The sequence below is a fragment of the Atractosteus spatula genome, chromosome 11 (assembly GCF_055471065.1).
Source record: "Atractosteus spatula isolate fAtrSpa1 chromosome 11, fAtrSpa1.hap1, whole genome shotgun sequence".
Lineage (NCBI taxonomy): Eukaryota > Metazoa > Chordata > Actinopteri > Semionotiformes > Lepisosteidae > Atractosteus > Atractosteus spatula.
This window is the reverse complement of record NC_142716.1, coordinates 7,550,238-7,563,570: the sequence shown is the minus strand read 5'-3', so window position 1 is coordinate 7,563,570 and position 13,333 is coordinate 7,550,238. Positions and strand designations below refer to the sequence as shown.

Here is a 13,333-nt window from a genome sequence, read left to right as displayed (position 1 = left end):
TCAGTGCATTCTTCTTCCAAGGCTAGTTATTCAAGACTGTAGCTAACAATATTCTGCTATTGACTCCTGGGGCCTGTTTCTGCAATGAATGCAAAGTTTGTCCTATTTTTATTTTTATCAGAAAGAGGAAAACATTAATATTGCATTAAAACTGCTGAAAAAAAAAATATCCAACAATGAAATGATGGTTCAAAATAAAATCTTTCTGTTCCTTCAGCTTGTCAGTGTAGGACATTCCCTTAAGCTAGGGGAATATACTGGTTGCTCTTCTCTGGACTCAAGAGATTCCAGATCAGCAGTGTGTTTTATAACCAAAATTGTACACAACATTTTTAAATAACTACTGCAATGTACAGTTTTAATATGACATCCCTTGGTTTGACATTACACTTTTCTCCCTATATAATCTAACCTTTTGTTTTCCTTTTTTACTGCTTGCACAGATTGTTTGGAAGATGTAACCAATGTGTCAACAAAAACACCCAATTTTTTTTTTCTGTGTTGACTCTTCTACCTCAGTGTTTCCCATTTTGGATTTATAATTAATGTTTGCACTACTCCCAAGCAAAACCCAGCACTTGTTTTCTTATCATAATTTGTTTAAATCTTTTCGAATTCACTTGCTGATTCTACAATGTTTACTAAACCTTCTCATTTGGGATCATCTGTGAATTTGACTACTTTACTAGCTATAGTAAATGTAGATCATTGCTACAAATTAGGAAAAGCAGTGGTCCTAGTACAGACCCCTGTAACACTCCACTAATTACATTCCTTCAATCACATATTTTGTATGTTATTGGAGTATCTATCCCCTCTTATCTGTACCATCTGTTTTATATTACTCAATTCACAATCCAAAATCACACACTTCCCTGAATTCCTATCACCTGTAATTTGAGAAATAATCTTTTAGTCTCCTGAAAATTTAAATAGACCTTATCGTGTTCTCCATTTGAATCAGTATGTTACTCATACATACGTCCATGCTGACTATTTCGTAGGAATTTATTTCCTGAAGGTAATGTTCTAGTTTGGTTTTAATAATTGTTTAATATTACTGTACTAATACACAGTCTACAAATCAGACTTATTACTTTGTCCAGTTTTATCAGCATTTTATGGAACTGGCACTACATTAACAATTTTGTAGTCCATGGTTACCAGCCCTGTCTTGATTGTCTGCTGGAAGAAAACTATTTAAAATCCTCAAAGGCAATAACAAATGATCAACTCAATGGACTTGAACATATTTCAACACTGAAACATGAACCAGAGGATACAAATGGAAATTACTGTACATGCTGACTGAACTGTGAAAAATATTAAGATTCTTCCTTTAGTCTTAGGGCAGCCATTTCTAGTGTGCAGACTTCTCTAAGGAGTCTCAAATCCCTCTTGTAATTAGTACGCTATACCTCCTTTTCATTTGCCTCTTACAGCTCATTCAACTAAATAATTTACACTACAAGGATGAATTTTGCACCATTATAGTGACCAAGGCAGTCCTTATCCACAGAAGAATATATTATCTGTATTCCAGCATTCTGTATGCAGATTTGGGTGACACTGCATGTTGCGATAGACAATTGGACTGAGTTATCAGACGGAACAGACAGATAACAACACAAGACTGATTTCAAAAAATTCAGAATAGCTGCCAATTATTACAAAATATTTAGCTACAAATTATAGCTTTTTCTAATATTAGAACACAAGACCTAGTTTAGCCTTCTCATATTTATGACACGATACCAAAATGTAGGAATATATTCCTTCTACATACACAATAAATTACAGCACACAGCTCCCTTAACCCTCTTCATGAATTCCATTGCTGTATTTGAAATGTTCAAACAGGGTTTTGGACCTTTCAACTTTGTTTAAAGGTTAGTGTTTGCTAAACTGCGTCTGTGTTCTACAATCATACACATGGAAATGTGCCTGATCACATTTCTCAGATATTACTATATTTCTTAGAAGTGACTAAATTTCCATTTCTGCCATATAAAGCCAAATGTGCACTGGATCTGGTATTTTTAATCAGCAAAATTTCAGTGTGAAACCAAATCAAATATTAGAAAGACAACAGATGAATTAACAAGAGGTCATTCGTTCTGTAAATTTGAATCTTCGCTCCATATGATGGGGGCCCGATGGAATATGGAAGTAAGTGAACACAGCACATCTTGAGTATGCAGAGGGCAATTAATCTGTTACATTTGTAATAATCTACATAACACATTACTGTCAAACTTTAACCCAGTGGATCATTTCACATTTATTTATCCATTGAGTGTCAGGAAATTTGAAAACAAATATTAAGGCCGTTTCCAAATTCAATGACTGAATGGAATGATGCATCGAGGTCTATTGTAAAGTGATGCACTACTCAGAAAACTAAGGCCACTGAAAAGCCGAGATTCTAGTCCTGTTTCATGTGCTGTCCACAGTGTCTCTGGATGCCAACTATCTGCTGTCCACTCCAGTACTGTCAGAGGCCCTGGCACACCTTTCTGTGTTTAAAGGAAGTACGCTGTGCCAGAGCACAGCGAAACTGGCATTGCTTGACAGTGTTGTGGTGCAGGGATGCTACGCTGTGTTGTGTGTAGACTGGTAGCTAGGGACTGACACAGAGGCAGGGCATCTGCCAGCTGTTGAGATGAAAGACTGCTGATAACAAGGAGGAGAGTTCTCAGAGCTGTGGAGTTGGGGATTATCTGAAAAATTTAACAACCATCTGCTAGAGGGAGAGATAGCTGTTCTCTGCACCCCCCCCATCACTCATTTCTGTCTTTTTTCACTGACCCTCCTTCAAATTGTATTTATTATTCTGTACTCCACCAAACTGAAACTCCACAGGGGTTAAATCGACTTTTACTATAGATTTAAAACAAAAGGCCATTTAAAAAAACATGTTGGGGCCATCCTCAAGTCACTGCATCGCTTTGTGATGACATTTTCTCAAACTGGGTCCCCACATTCATATTAATACCTTAGCACATACGCATTTTTCCCTTCCACCTGATGGATTGTTCTGTATTAAAGTTCAAATACTATCACGGGGTCATATAGGAAATGTAGTGTATACTATAATTTAAGATCACTTTATTGGCCATATGCTATTTCTTGTACTAGACATTTGTCTTTTCGCATACCCCAACTTGCTCTCCTTGAGACACACAGACAGGGAGAGAAGCTTGGGGGTCAGAGCGCAGGGTCAGCCATTCATACGGCGCCCCTGGACCAGTTGGGGTTAAGGGCCTTGCTCAGGGGCCCAACGGAGTAGGAATCCTCTGCCAGCTGCGGGATACTAACCAGCAACCTTCCAGCCACAGGCACAGATCCTTAGCCAAAGAGCCACCGCTCCACCCATTGGTATAGTGCATTTGAGTCAAATTAAAATTCAACATGGAAACTGAATCAAGGAAAGAAGTGGCTGGGGAAAAAAATAGAGACAGAGGCACTGCCTCGTTAAGTCAATAATAAATGACTATTAATATACTGTATTTGACACCCTTAAATATCTGTGCTGGCAGGTCTGCTGGAGCAGCTGCTTTCTTTTTACTATCTGAAATGTAGTCCAGAGATAGCACTCCCTGGCAAGCTTTCCTTCAGGCTAGTCTGCAGCCTGTGTCAGCAGAAACATCTCAGGACTACAGCCACAGATGATCTCGTCTTGAGATCTGTGCAGTCATTTACTTCAGCCCAGTATGTAGAAGTCCACTGCTTCCGAAACAAAATCAAAATGTGGACGTGGTGCTTTTTATCTGTCCGTAAGAGATTGATTTTTTTGTATAGAGCCAAGAAGGACTTTATTACAGGTCATTTTATTGTTTGGTTGAACGTCTCAGGGCTTTTTTGCTCTTTTAATATTGGTATTTTTGCCTGCTTCGATATACCAAAGCTTCCAGGATAATTTATATCTGAGATGCATTTCCCGAGCAGATCTGGTTAGTCAAGACCACCTTGCAAGTGAAAGGAAAGTTCAGCAAAAGGACTTGGTCCTCCTTCCACTATTCGTGCAGGTGTGCTGTAGCTCTGTAACAGGTGTCTCCCTATGTTCCTTTCAGGGTTTGGTCTCCAGCAGACATCGTCTGACCATGTGCCAGCTGGCCGTGCAGTCCTCTGACTGGATTAGGTGAGTGGGAGCTCTGGTTCTTCAAAGACAGCTGGGACTTTGTACGAGACAGAGTGGTGGAGAGCACTACTGCAGGCACTGATGATGAAATAGCTGGTTCATCATCTACAATTCACAAAGCTTCCAGAAACAGATCCTACAGATTCTTTGGAAGTAATTCTAATGCCTCAAAACTTTGTCACTAAAAGCTAAACGTCACAAGATACAGGTTAGGGCCAGGAGCCATGGATGAACATAATTTGGGGATATTCACAACAGGAACCCATTTTGCTAGTTATCCTGTTTATACTATATACTGAGAAAACCCAATGCAGACATATATAAAAAGAGATTAAAACTAGTTGTTGTCAAACTAAAAAAAAGTTAGCTTAGGGACCTAGTCTGAGACAATAACAAACCATACAGAAAAAAAACTTAGAACTAAATCTTCCACTTACAAAACTGGATATGAGGGAGGAATGTGTTGAAAGTTCCTGCAGCATACCCCAGAAAACTGTGAAATGAAGAGAGATTGACTGCAGATGCTGGATTAACAACTATATAAAAATGAAATCAAACTGGTGAGCTGCCACATTGCACTTCCAGCAGCACAAAACCACAAATCAGCAATTATAGCACCTTAGCTTGTGGTTAAATATGTGAAGGGTAATTTCATGGAGATTGCCCTGTCTTGTTAAATGTGTACTGTACATCTTTGCTGAATATTTTTCACCCTAATACAACATACAGCTAAGTTTCCCCACATTTGTCATTAAGAATAAGAATATCTGAAAGATAAATTTGAAGAAAATCTGTTTTTATTCACTGTACCTTAACAGAATATTAATCACTGGTAGATGAGTAGTGTATGCCATTGATAGTAGATTTGTTCAAACTTTCTCAGAACAGCAAAGGGGATATAAACATCCAAGGTCTGTGATGTAACAGTATTGCTCTCAATTTTAGGTGATAAATTCATCTTTTATCCTCAAGTGGACGAAGTACATACAGTAAACAATGCACTGCTCAATTTGGACAGCTACGTATAGCATAGTGTTATGTGACCATGAACATTAAAAATATAATAGCAGGATGTGTCATTTACTGAAAACTGGTTTAAGGATTATGGGTTGTGCCATTCTTAATTAAAATTATAGACTTTAAAGCAATGTGTAAGGCACTATTTTGTTTTCAAAGTACAGTCAAGTCTAAATTATTGAATGAAGATTCAAAATATATATGGACTGAAGTACATGCTAATTTATTGTATCAGTAAATTAGTGTATACTGTAAATATCTTATTACTGATAAGACATTTGATGTACCTCATAATTCTCCAGAAGTTACAATAACACAGAGGCACTCAACGTTTAAAGGCGTTTGGGATATGTTATAATGAAGTGTATTTTAAGGAGATTTGACAGGGGTCAGGGATACAGCTCAGAACCCTAGAGCTAACAATGGAATTAATTTATAACTAAACAGTCCACATTGCAGCACACGATATGAAATGTTAGACTCTTAGATTTAATCATCTCAGATTCTGTGTACTTTTGTTTCAATGGACAGGTTGTGTATTTCTGCAGAGATTTACTTTGCCGTCATTACCGAATACCAAAAAATGTAACTCTACAAACACATGACGCTGGTGTGCAAGAAGATGATAAATCATATACTAAAGGGAAAAGGGTCTGATCTTACTACAGAATTAGTAATAAAAAGTTAAATTTACAATACTATCCAAATGTATTTTTAAATCAACACAATTCAACGAAAGCCAAAGTCTTTTCTGGCAGTGATGATCTATTTTTTGCATTACCATCACTTCTATTAATACAGCAGAAGACGTGGTATTGGTTTCTGGGAAAAATCCATGAGTGTGTGGAGTCCTGAACTTGACAAACTGTTTGCTGTAAGTGTGAGGATGAGTAGACTAGGCTTCAAGCTAGTCATTGACAGTAAGAGCACAGCAGTGTAGCACTTGACATGTGAAATGTTCTCCTCTCGGACTTCTCTGGTCTAATCAAAGTGCCTGGGCCTGAGCAAAGGTTCATGATTTTCTACTTTAAGAGCCTGCATGGTGGATTAATAGATGCACCTTGCTCTGAAAAATTAAAGACAAGTTTTCCTGTGCTTTTAAAGCTCATCAATTTTCAAGTTAAATTTGTGTACTTATTTGAATTTATAGAGTTCAGTCAAAGACCATGATATCTCAAGCCCAATCCCCAGTTATGAACACTCTTCTTTATCCATTTGACCTTTAAAATATAAAAAGAACATAATAAAGGTTACCAAGTCATTTTCAAGTCATCTTGCTTATTATGAACAACAGTGAAAGTAATGACCCTTTAAGATCTCTTTCTTTGGTTTTCATTAACCGAACAGACTGCATATCACATCTTTTTGCCATTAAAAAAATAAATGGCAAAGAAATCAATATCTCATGTTTACAGACATCTACAGTATTATGAACCACCTTTAATTTAATTTAATTCACAAAGGTAACAATGAACCACACCATTTTAAATATTTTAAACCTTGTGTACAACTGAAAAAATGAAGGATTTTTCATTTATTTCCAGATTGTATTTTCACAGTTCTGCCTGCTCTATAAACTATTAAGTAAATGTTTAAGGAGAGTAATCCATTTGCTCCAAGACATGTTTTATCCATTTAAAGCACTGGGCTCATACACAGCAGATTAGGCCTTCTCAAAGGTTGTTATTGTATATTGTAAACATTGTCTAAGTTTTGCTTTCATGTTTTGTCATTTTAGTGATGCCAAGATACGAGTGCCTACTTTAGAATGATTATATTTATTATTGGTAGTGAAAAACTGTAGCGCTTCACCATCAAGCATTTCAGACCTGACAAAACAACAGTACACAGTTTCAATTATACAAATCAGTCAAACTACAGTATATTTACTTCCATTGTAAAACACAAAAGAGCACTTAACTACTCAGCACTCCCATTGAGAGTGTTCATTATAGCTTTGTATGTTCACGTTAATTATAGTCTAAAACTGTGCCACATAATAACTGGAATTGGTTATATTTTCAATGAGTACTATTTTTGTCTCTGAACGCAGATAAATGGATTTTTCCAATAAAATGAACTATGCAAACATATTGTAGTTGAAGACTGTGACTGTTTTGATTTGGGATGAAGTGGAATGAATCTACAGTAATATTGCTGTTAAGAAAAGCGGTAATTTACAATATTTAGTCAAAGTCAGTGCGTGACAATCTGCATGCGTTTGGAGACAAGGATACATTAGGATTAATTATAAAAACACAGTAATGTGTCCGAATGTGGTTTGACCTATTAAAAAAGATCTATTTTCTGATTTTTAGGAAAATACCAAAAAGGTGATATACTGTATACAGTATGCATGGAGGTACAAACATGACATAAAAATAGACACACACAGGCACAGTTGGTTGAGCAAAATATGATCGTGTACATATTCAGAGAGGCTGTATGCATAAATCAGTCAACTACACACTTGTCATGCTTTCCTGCACTTTTGGTGATGATAGAATGGCATTGCCTGACAATCCAGGTTTGGTTCCTTGTTCCACTCCACTTCCTTCCAGTGTTAGAATATTATTTCAGTAAGCACCCAAGAACTCCCCATTGAGCGCAATAATCTGAACTGCGGCTACCCAAGATGTAAAAACTATACCACCACCTCAGTGTCACGTCAATCCTACTAAGTAGCTAGAATGGCCCGAATTCTGCATCCTATGCAAGGAAGGGTATTTTATAACTCATGACTCATAAAACAAACCCAAAAAATTTTCCTTGCTGAGAAAGACATTGAACATCTTCCAGATAACCTCCAAGAATGAATTAGAACATGGCTCCTAAACTGACATACACACATAAAAATATGTCCGCAGGAAAATCAATCCCCTAGACTACTGTATGTTACTGCCACATAATAAAAACCAACAATGACTTTTCATTTGCAGACAAACAAAGAGAACGTGCAGAATGTTTAAACACATGAACAGATGCAATGAACAAAAGATCAACCGAGGAAGTTTTCCAATAATTAGGCAGGCAAAAACTACCCAGTTTCCATCTGTTCTTGTTCTTAGGCTGTTGTATTTAATTGCGATATGGATCTTTTTCCATATCTTGCTTGCTTTCCACAGCAAGCAAAGTTTATTTCCAAGACTGTGAGCAGAATTAAAGATGAGCCTTAGTGAAGAGTCCCTGATTTTCTAATACTCATATTACTGCACCAGGGTGAAGTAAACAAGACGTGTTCTGCATTTATTCCTTCCATAGTGTGTGTTCCCCACTAAGATGCCATTTGAAACTAACACTGGAGTATTTACTTCTTGTTGTCCGACCTTTCTACGACACATAGTTTACAAAATTCTCCAAATCCAGTGCAGGAACAGAAAATATCAAGCGATTTAACCTTCCACAAGGAGACACTTGTCTTGATGAAACAGATTAAAACACCCAGTGGAATTGTGTGCAACACAGAGGCAACTGAGAATCATTTAATTCTGAAGGATTCTCATCTGAGTGCTGATAGTTACAGTTCCTTACTCTGCTGGCACTACTAACCAGGGAATCTGTGTGATTAATGTAATATGTGACAGCACTGTGTTGTAAGACGCAGGGAAAGTCATTTACAAACCAATTCGCTCAAAATGTCAGGAGAGTGGAAAATCCCTTTCCAATTCACAGAACAACCTATGTGAGGAATTTCACTTGTCAAGAAGAAGTCACAAGACAACTCACAAAAAGCTAGGTACAGAAAATATTTTTTTTCCCCACACAAAATGTATCTGGAATTATGTAAATTAACCATTTCCCCTTTTTTCAAATATTTTTTTTTTAAAAACCCTAAAACATACAAAGTAAAACCTAAAAAGTAAATCTACATATTTGATAGCTAAATTAATATTATGAAGTCCAAAATTAGTGATCACTAAGGTCTGTGAAACCACTGGAAAATTTCATGCAGACTGCCAATTTCCTTTTTCACATTCAGGAAAAGCCTTATCAGCAGGGATTGCTACAGTACAGTTCTGGCTTCTGTTTGAATGGCGGAAACAGCTCATGTAACATTAAGAACACACCTGTGCTGCTGACTGCATAGAATAACTAACCTTAAGTAGATCTATAAAAAAGCTTCAAATCTCATTCACACTTCAAAAACAAATTTACATGTATTATTGTTTTTATGTAAGGTTAAGGGGCTATGGAACACAAGTTTCTGTAGACAGCAAAATGTGCAAAAATGTACAATCAGCATCAGAAGTAAAGCAAACTGATGTACCCTTCCACCACTTTCTAATTAAGGTAATTAAATATAATTATTCTCAGCTTTAATTAACTGTGGTTCTAATTTACACGGATGACTCACTGATAAATCACAACTGGAATTTTAGCTCTGCTTTAAAATGTGCATTATTGAGTTTATTTTTTGTAATGCTAATGAGGCCATCTGAGAATAAATTCTCAACAAAGCAAATCCCCAGCAAAGCTTTATTAGAATGATTTGGCTGAGGAGAGACATTCTCTGTGTGACACTGAGTTTTTCATTTATGTTTTACAGGAGACAGTAGGATTTGCAAGGCTTTTAATATTACTTTAAAGTAAAATCAAATGGCACATAATTGAAATCGTTTTAAAAAGGGATACATTCAGTATAAACCTATGCATTAAATGTATAAATATTGCATTCTGAATGATTTATAAGCAAATTATCCAAAAACTGCTTTTTGAACTATGACTGAGCACTATGGCTCCTCAGAGTTGATTTTTTTTTAGGTTTTACAAATAGATCAGGTCTGTCAAAAGCAAACAGGGGGGACAAAATACATAAAGGGAAGATTTCTCAGGGCAACATACTGAACTGTACTTCCTCAGATGTATGCTTGGTTAATCAAAACGTGGCCCATCAATAATTCACAGGAGATCTGAGATTGCTCATGTACACCAAATGATAAATAGCAAAAGAGCAGCCTGTGCCACAAGCAAATGAATGATGTATGCAGTCTAGCAGAAAAATGTAGCATTATTTCATGAGATTATTTCATTAGAAGCTTCTAAAATGGATGAAATTTTAGAAATGTATTGGATCACCTTACTGTACATGTGGAATACATAGGTGTAAGTAAATAGGAAGAATAAAATCCTGTTGTTGCATCTGCAAAATTTATTCTCAGTCTGAAAAACAGATATCTGGTCTTATAATACTTAAGAATTATAGTTAAGAGAATAAATACTTTGTACTGTAGTTCAAGAATGTTTTTTAACTCACAGTGAAATTGATGTGGGATCACTTTTTGGAATCCACATGTACAGCCAAAAAGTACTTTAAAAATATGCTAAAAAGGTGCACTGGGAAAACATTATAAAATGTCATTATAGAATTTCTCAAAATGTCTTTATGCTTGTGCTGCTTAATGTACTGTATACATTTAAACCAATATATTTCCCCAGAAACCAAGACTGTTTTATACAATTTTCATGCATGAAGTATAGATTAAACCAAGTTTGATAGTAAGACATAAACTATAAATGATTGGAATTTTTTTAACAGCTCTGTTCAAGCAGAAACAAAATGCTGTCAATAACTATACATGTTTGAAGTGATCATGAATATTCTCCTTGCACCAAATGTATGCCAACAATGCCCACGAACTCGGAAACAGGTGTGCTAATTTTTTGTCACTGGATGACAGCAACACTGGCACATTAAGACAAGAATGACAGCATTGCTATAAATGCAAATCTAAAGATATCATTAAACATGTCTTTAAAAATAACACAGGGTAGCATAAAAACGCATTCTATTTATTCAGTTCTAAAGAAAATGAAAAAGCACCAAAACGGTCTAAATTTGTCAGAAAACATGGCCTTTGAAAACAATTTTTAAAGCAAGATTGTGTGGGGATAAGGGTTTTGATTTTGATGATAGCAGTATTTTAATGCTTCATTTGCTAACCATTAAGAGATGTCTGTGTATAACATACAACCAAATGATTCCTAAATATTCCTAAATATGAGAAGTTAAAGACATGGTTAATTACTGATGTCTTACCCAGTTTGTTGTAGCAACCTAAAGAGGAAATTCTTGTATTGATCAAGAAAGGCAAACAGGGATGAGGAAACCATCAGGAAACTGCAATCATAATATGGCAATTTTTGAAGTATACTTGGATACTGTATGTTTTTAGATTGAATCTAATCTAAAGCTTACAATTTCAGAAAGCTTTTTCAGGAAGAAATAGGACGTAGCTCAAGAGGAGTAGAATAGGAGAGAATATATATGGAATCTTTTCTGTTCTGCAACAGGTTAAAACATCTAAAAAAATTGAAGCACAAAACACATTTATGCCATGAGTGAGTAAAACAAAAGCTAAAAAAACAGCGTCCACAAATGGCCGAACAAATCAACAGAGGAAAAAAAGCACTTAATAAAAAATGATTAGAAAAGCACAAGATGCAGTTAAAGAAAAGATGAGCGATGAATTCCAAGCACAGGTAAGAAAAGAGATTAGGGTAGCCGAAAGAAAGATGGAAAGGAATATTGCAATGACGGCCAAAAAACATTTCTTTCAGTACTAGAACAGCAAAAGGACCATTAAGGATAAAGTAAAATTTATCTGGGACAGTGATGGGAGATCTCTAGACAATGAAGAGGAAATGGCTGATGTACTACATGAGTACTCCGCTCTGGAGTTCACTAAGGACGAAGTCAAGAGCATTTCTCAGGCAGCAGGAGGAAAACTTTCTGTATTAAGCAGTATTAGCATAGAAGAGGCAGAAATGTTTTAAATACTACAAGCACATGGGATTAATAAATGTCCAGAGCCCCAAGGTATCTTACCAGCTGGAGCAGTGTGGTGCCAGGGTGAGGGTTGCAGACCCTGGAAAGTTGTGGGTTCCAATCCCTGTTGAGACACTGCCATTTTACCCTTGAGCAAGGCACTTCGCGAAAGTTGTTCCAGAAAACCCCCCAGTTTTCGATTGTGTTTGATGCTTTTGATAAGGTAAGTATAGAACGCTGACCTGGAGACAGAGGCGTGGCCTCAGAAGAGGAGCACAATCTTCTTCACATTTACATACACAGTACTCTAAACTGGCTTGATATGCTAAGTGCCTTTACCTTGCAGGTACAGTATATAACAATATAAACATAGGAAAGGTCAAAACCAAAACGATCAAAAGCCAGAGTAGGAGAGTGGTTTCCTCTCTCCTTAGAACTTAGAAAACGGGTTGCTCAATGATGGATTAGGTACCATTACAGACAGAAGATCCCTGGAATAGTGACCTCCTAATAGGGTAGCACAATGCAAGTATTTGATGAAAATAGGTGAATGTTTTGATTTATCAATAGATTGCTGTACTATCAGTAAAACAAAAAAAGGGGTCATCTTATGACAATTTAAGTTTTTCATTTGCAAGAAAAGTAAGCTTAGGAGGATTTATTTTAAGCACACAGCAGAAGGAATTTTTAAAAATTCAGTTCCCGTTTGCACACAGCCCAGTACAAAACAATAATGTTACAATCTAATGATGAATTAATCATTTTTGTGAAGCACAACAGGAAACCAGGATTCTCACTGTTGCCTTGGTAACTGGCAGAGGGAGATTCTGTGAAGGACTTCATAGTTCACTGGGCACTTTCAGAACCTTCCACATTTTGCTCTGTGAATAAAGACCGATTCTTTGGAAAGAGCAGGGCATTTGGGATTCATTTTCATATTGTTTTTAAAGTTGCATATTTCCTTCAAGAAAATGCTTAAAATGTGACATTTGACTAAACCAAATGCTATCGCCTTTTCTTTCTTCAAAAGAAAATGTTACTCTTACCAAAACATCCAGTTTATAGAAAGAGTGAGTCTGACACCGTTTTTTTTGTAGATTGGTGTGTCCAAAAAAATAAACAAAGGAAATAAATTATGTAATTGCATTTGAAACGGCCCAGGCAGAAAACTGGAAATTAAGTCAAGTGCATACTTTAATTTAACCAATAAGCAGCAAAAATTTAATTAAGAGAAAAAATCTATTACACTTTAAATATTCATTTATTGGGTGCTTTATACATAAGGCTTTTAAGATTTAAAATGTGGACTTCTTGGGAGTCTGGAAGAGACTTCTGATAATTTATTCAGAACTGGAAGGATGTGTGCAGTCATGTTTTACAGAAAATAGGAAGCTTTAAGAGGAGATGAC

General features: G+C 36.2%; 1 protein-coding gene across 1 annotated transcript in view; it reads left to right on the top strand.

The window, feature by feature from the left end:
* Positions 1 to 13,333, top strand: part of nmnat2 (nicotinamide nucleotide adenylyltransferase 2) — a 65,222-nt gene that overhangs the window by 37,767 nt on the left and 14,122 nt on the right. The window contains exon 3 of the mRNA XM_088927438.1: positions 4,074 to 4,141. Coding sequence (XP_088783564.1) covers positions 4,074 to 4,141 — 68 coding nt within the window. The remainder of the gene's footprint in view (positions 1 to 4,073; positions 4,142 to 13,333) is intronic.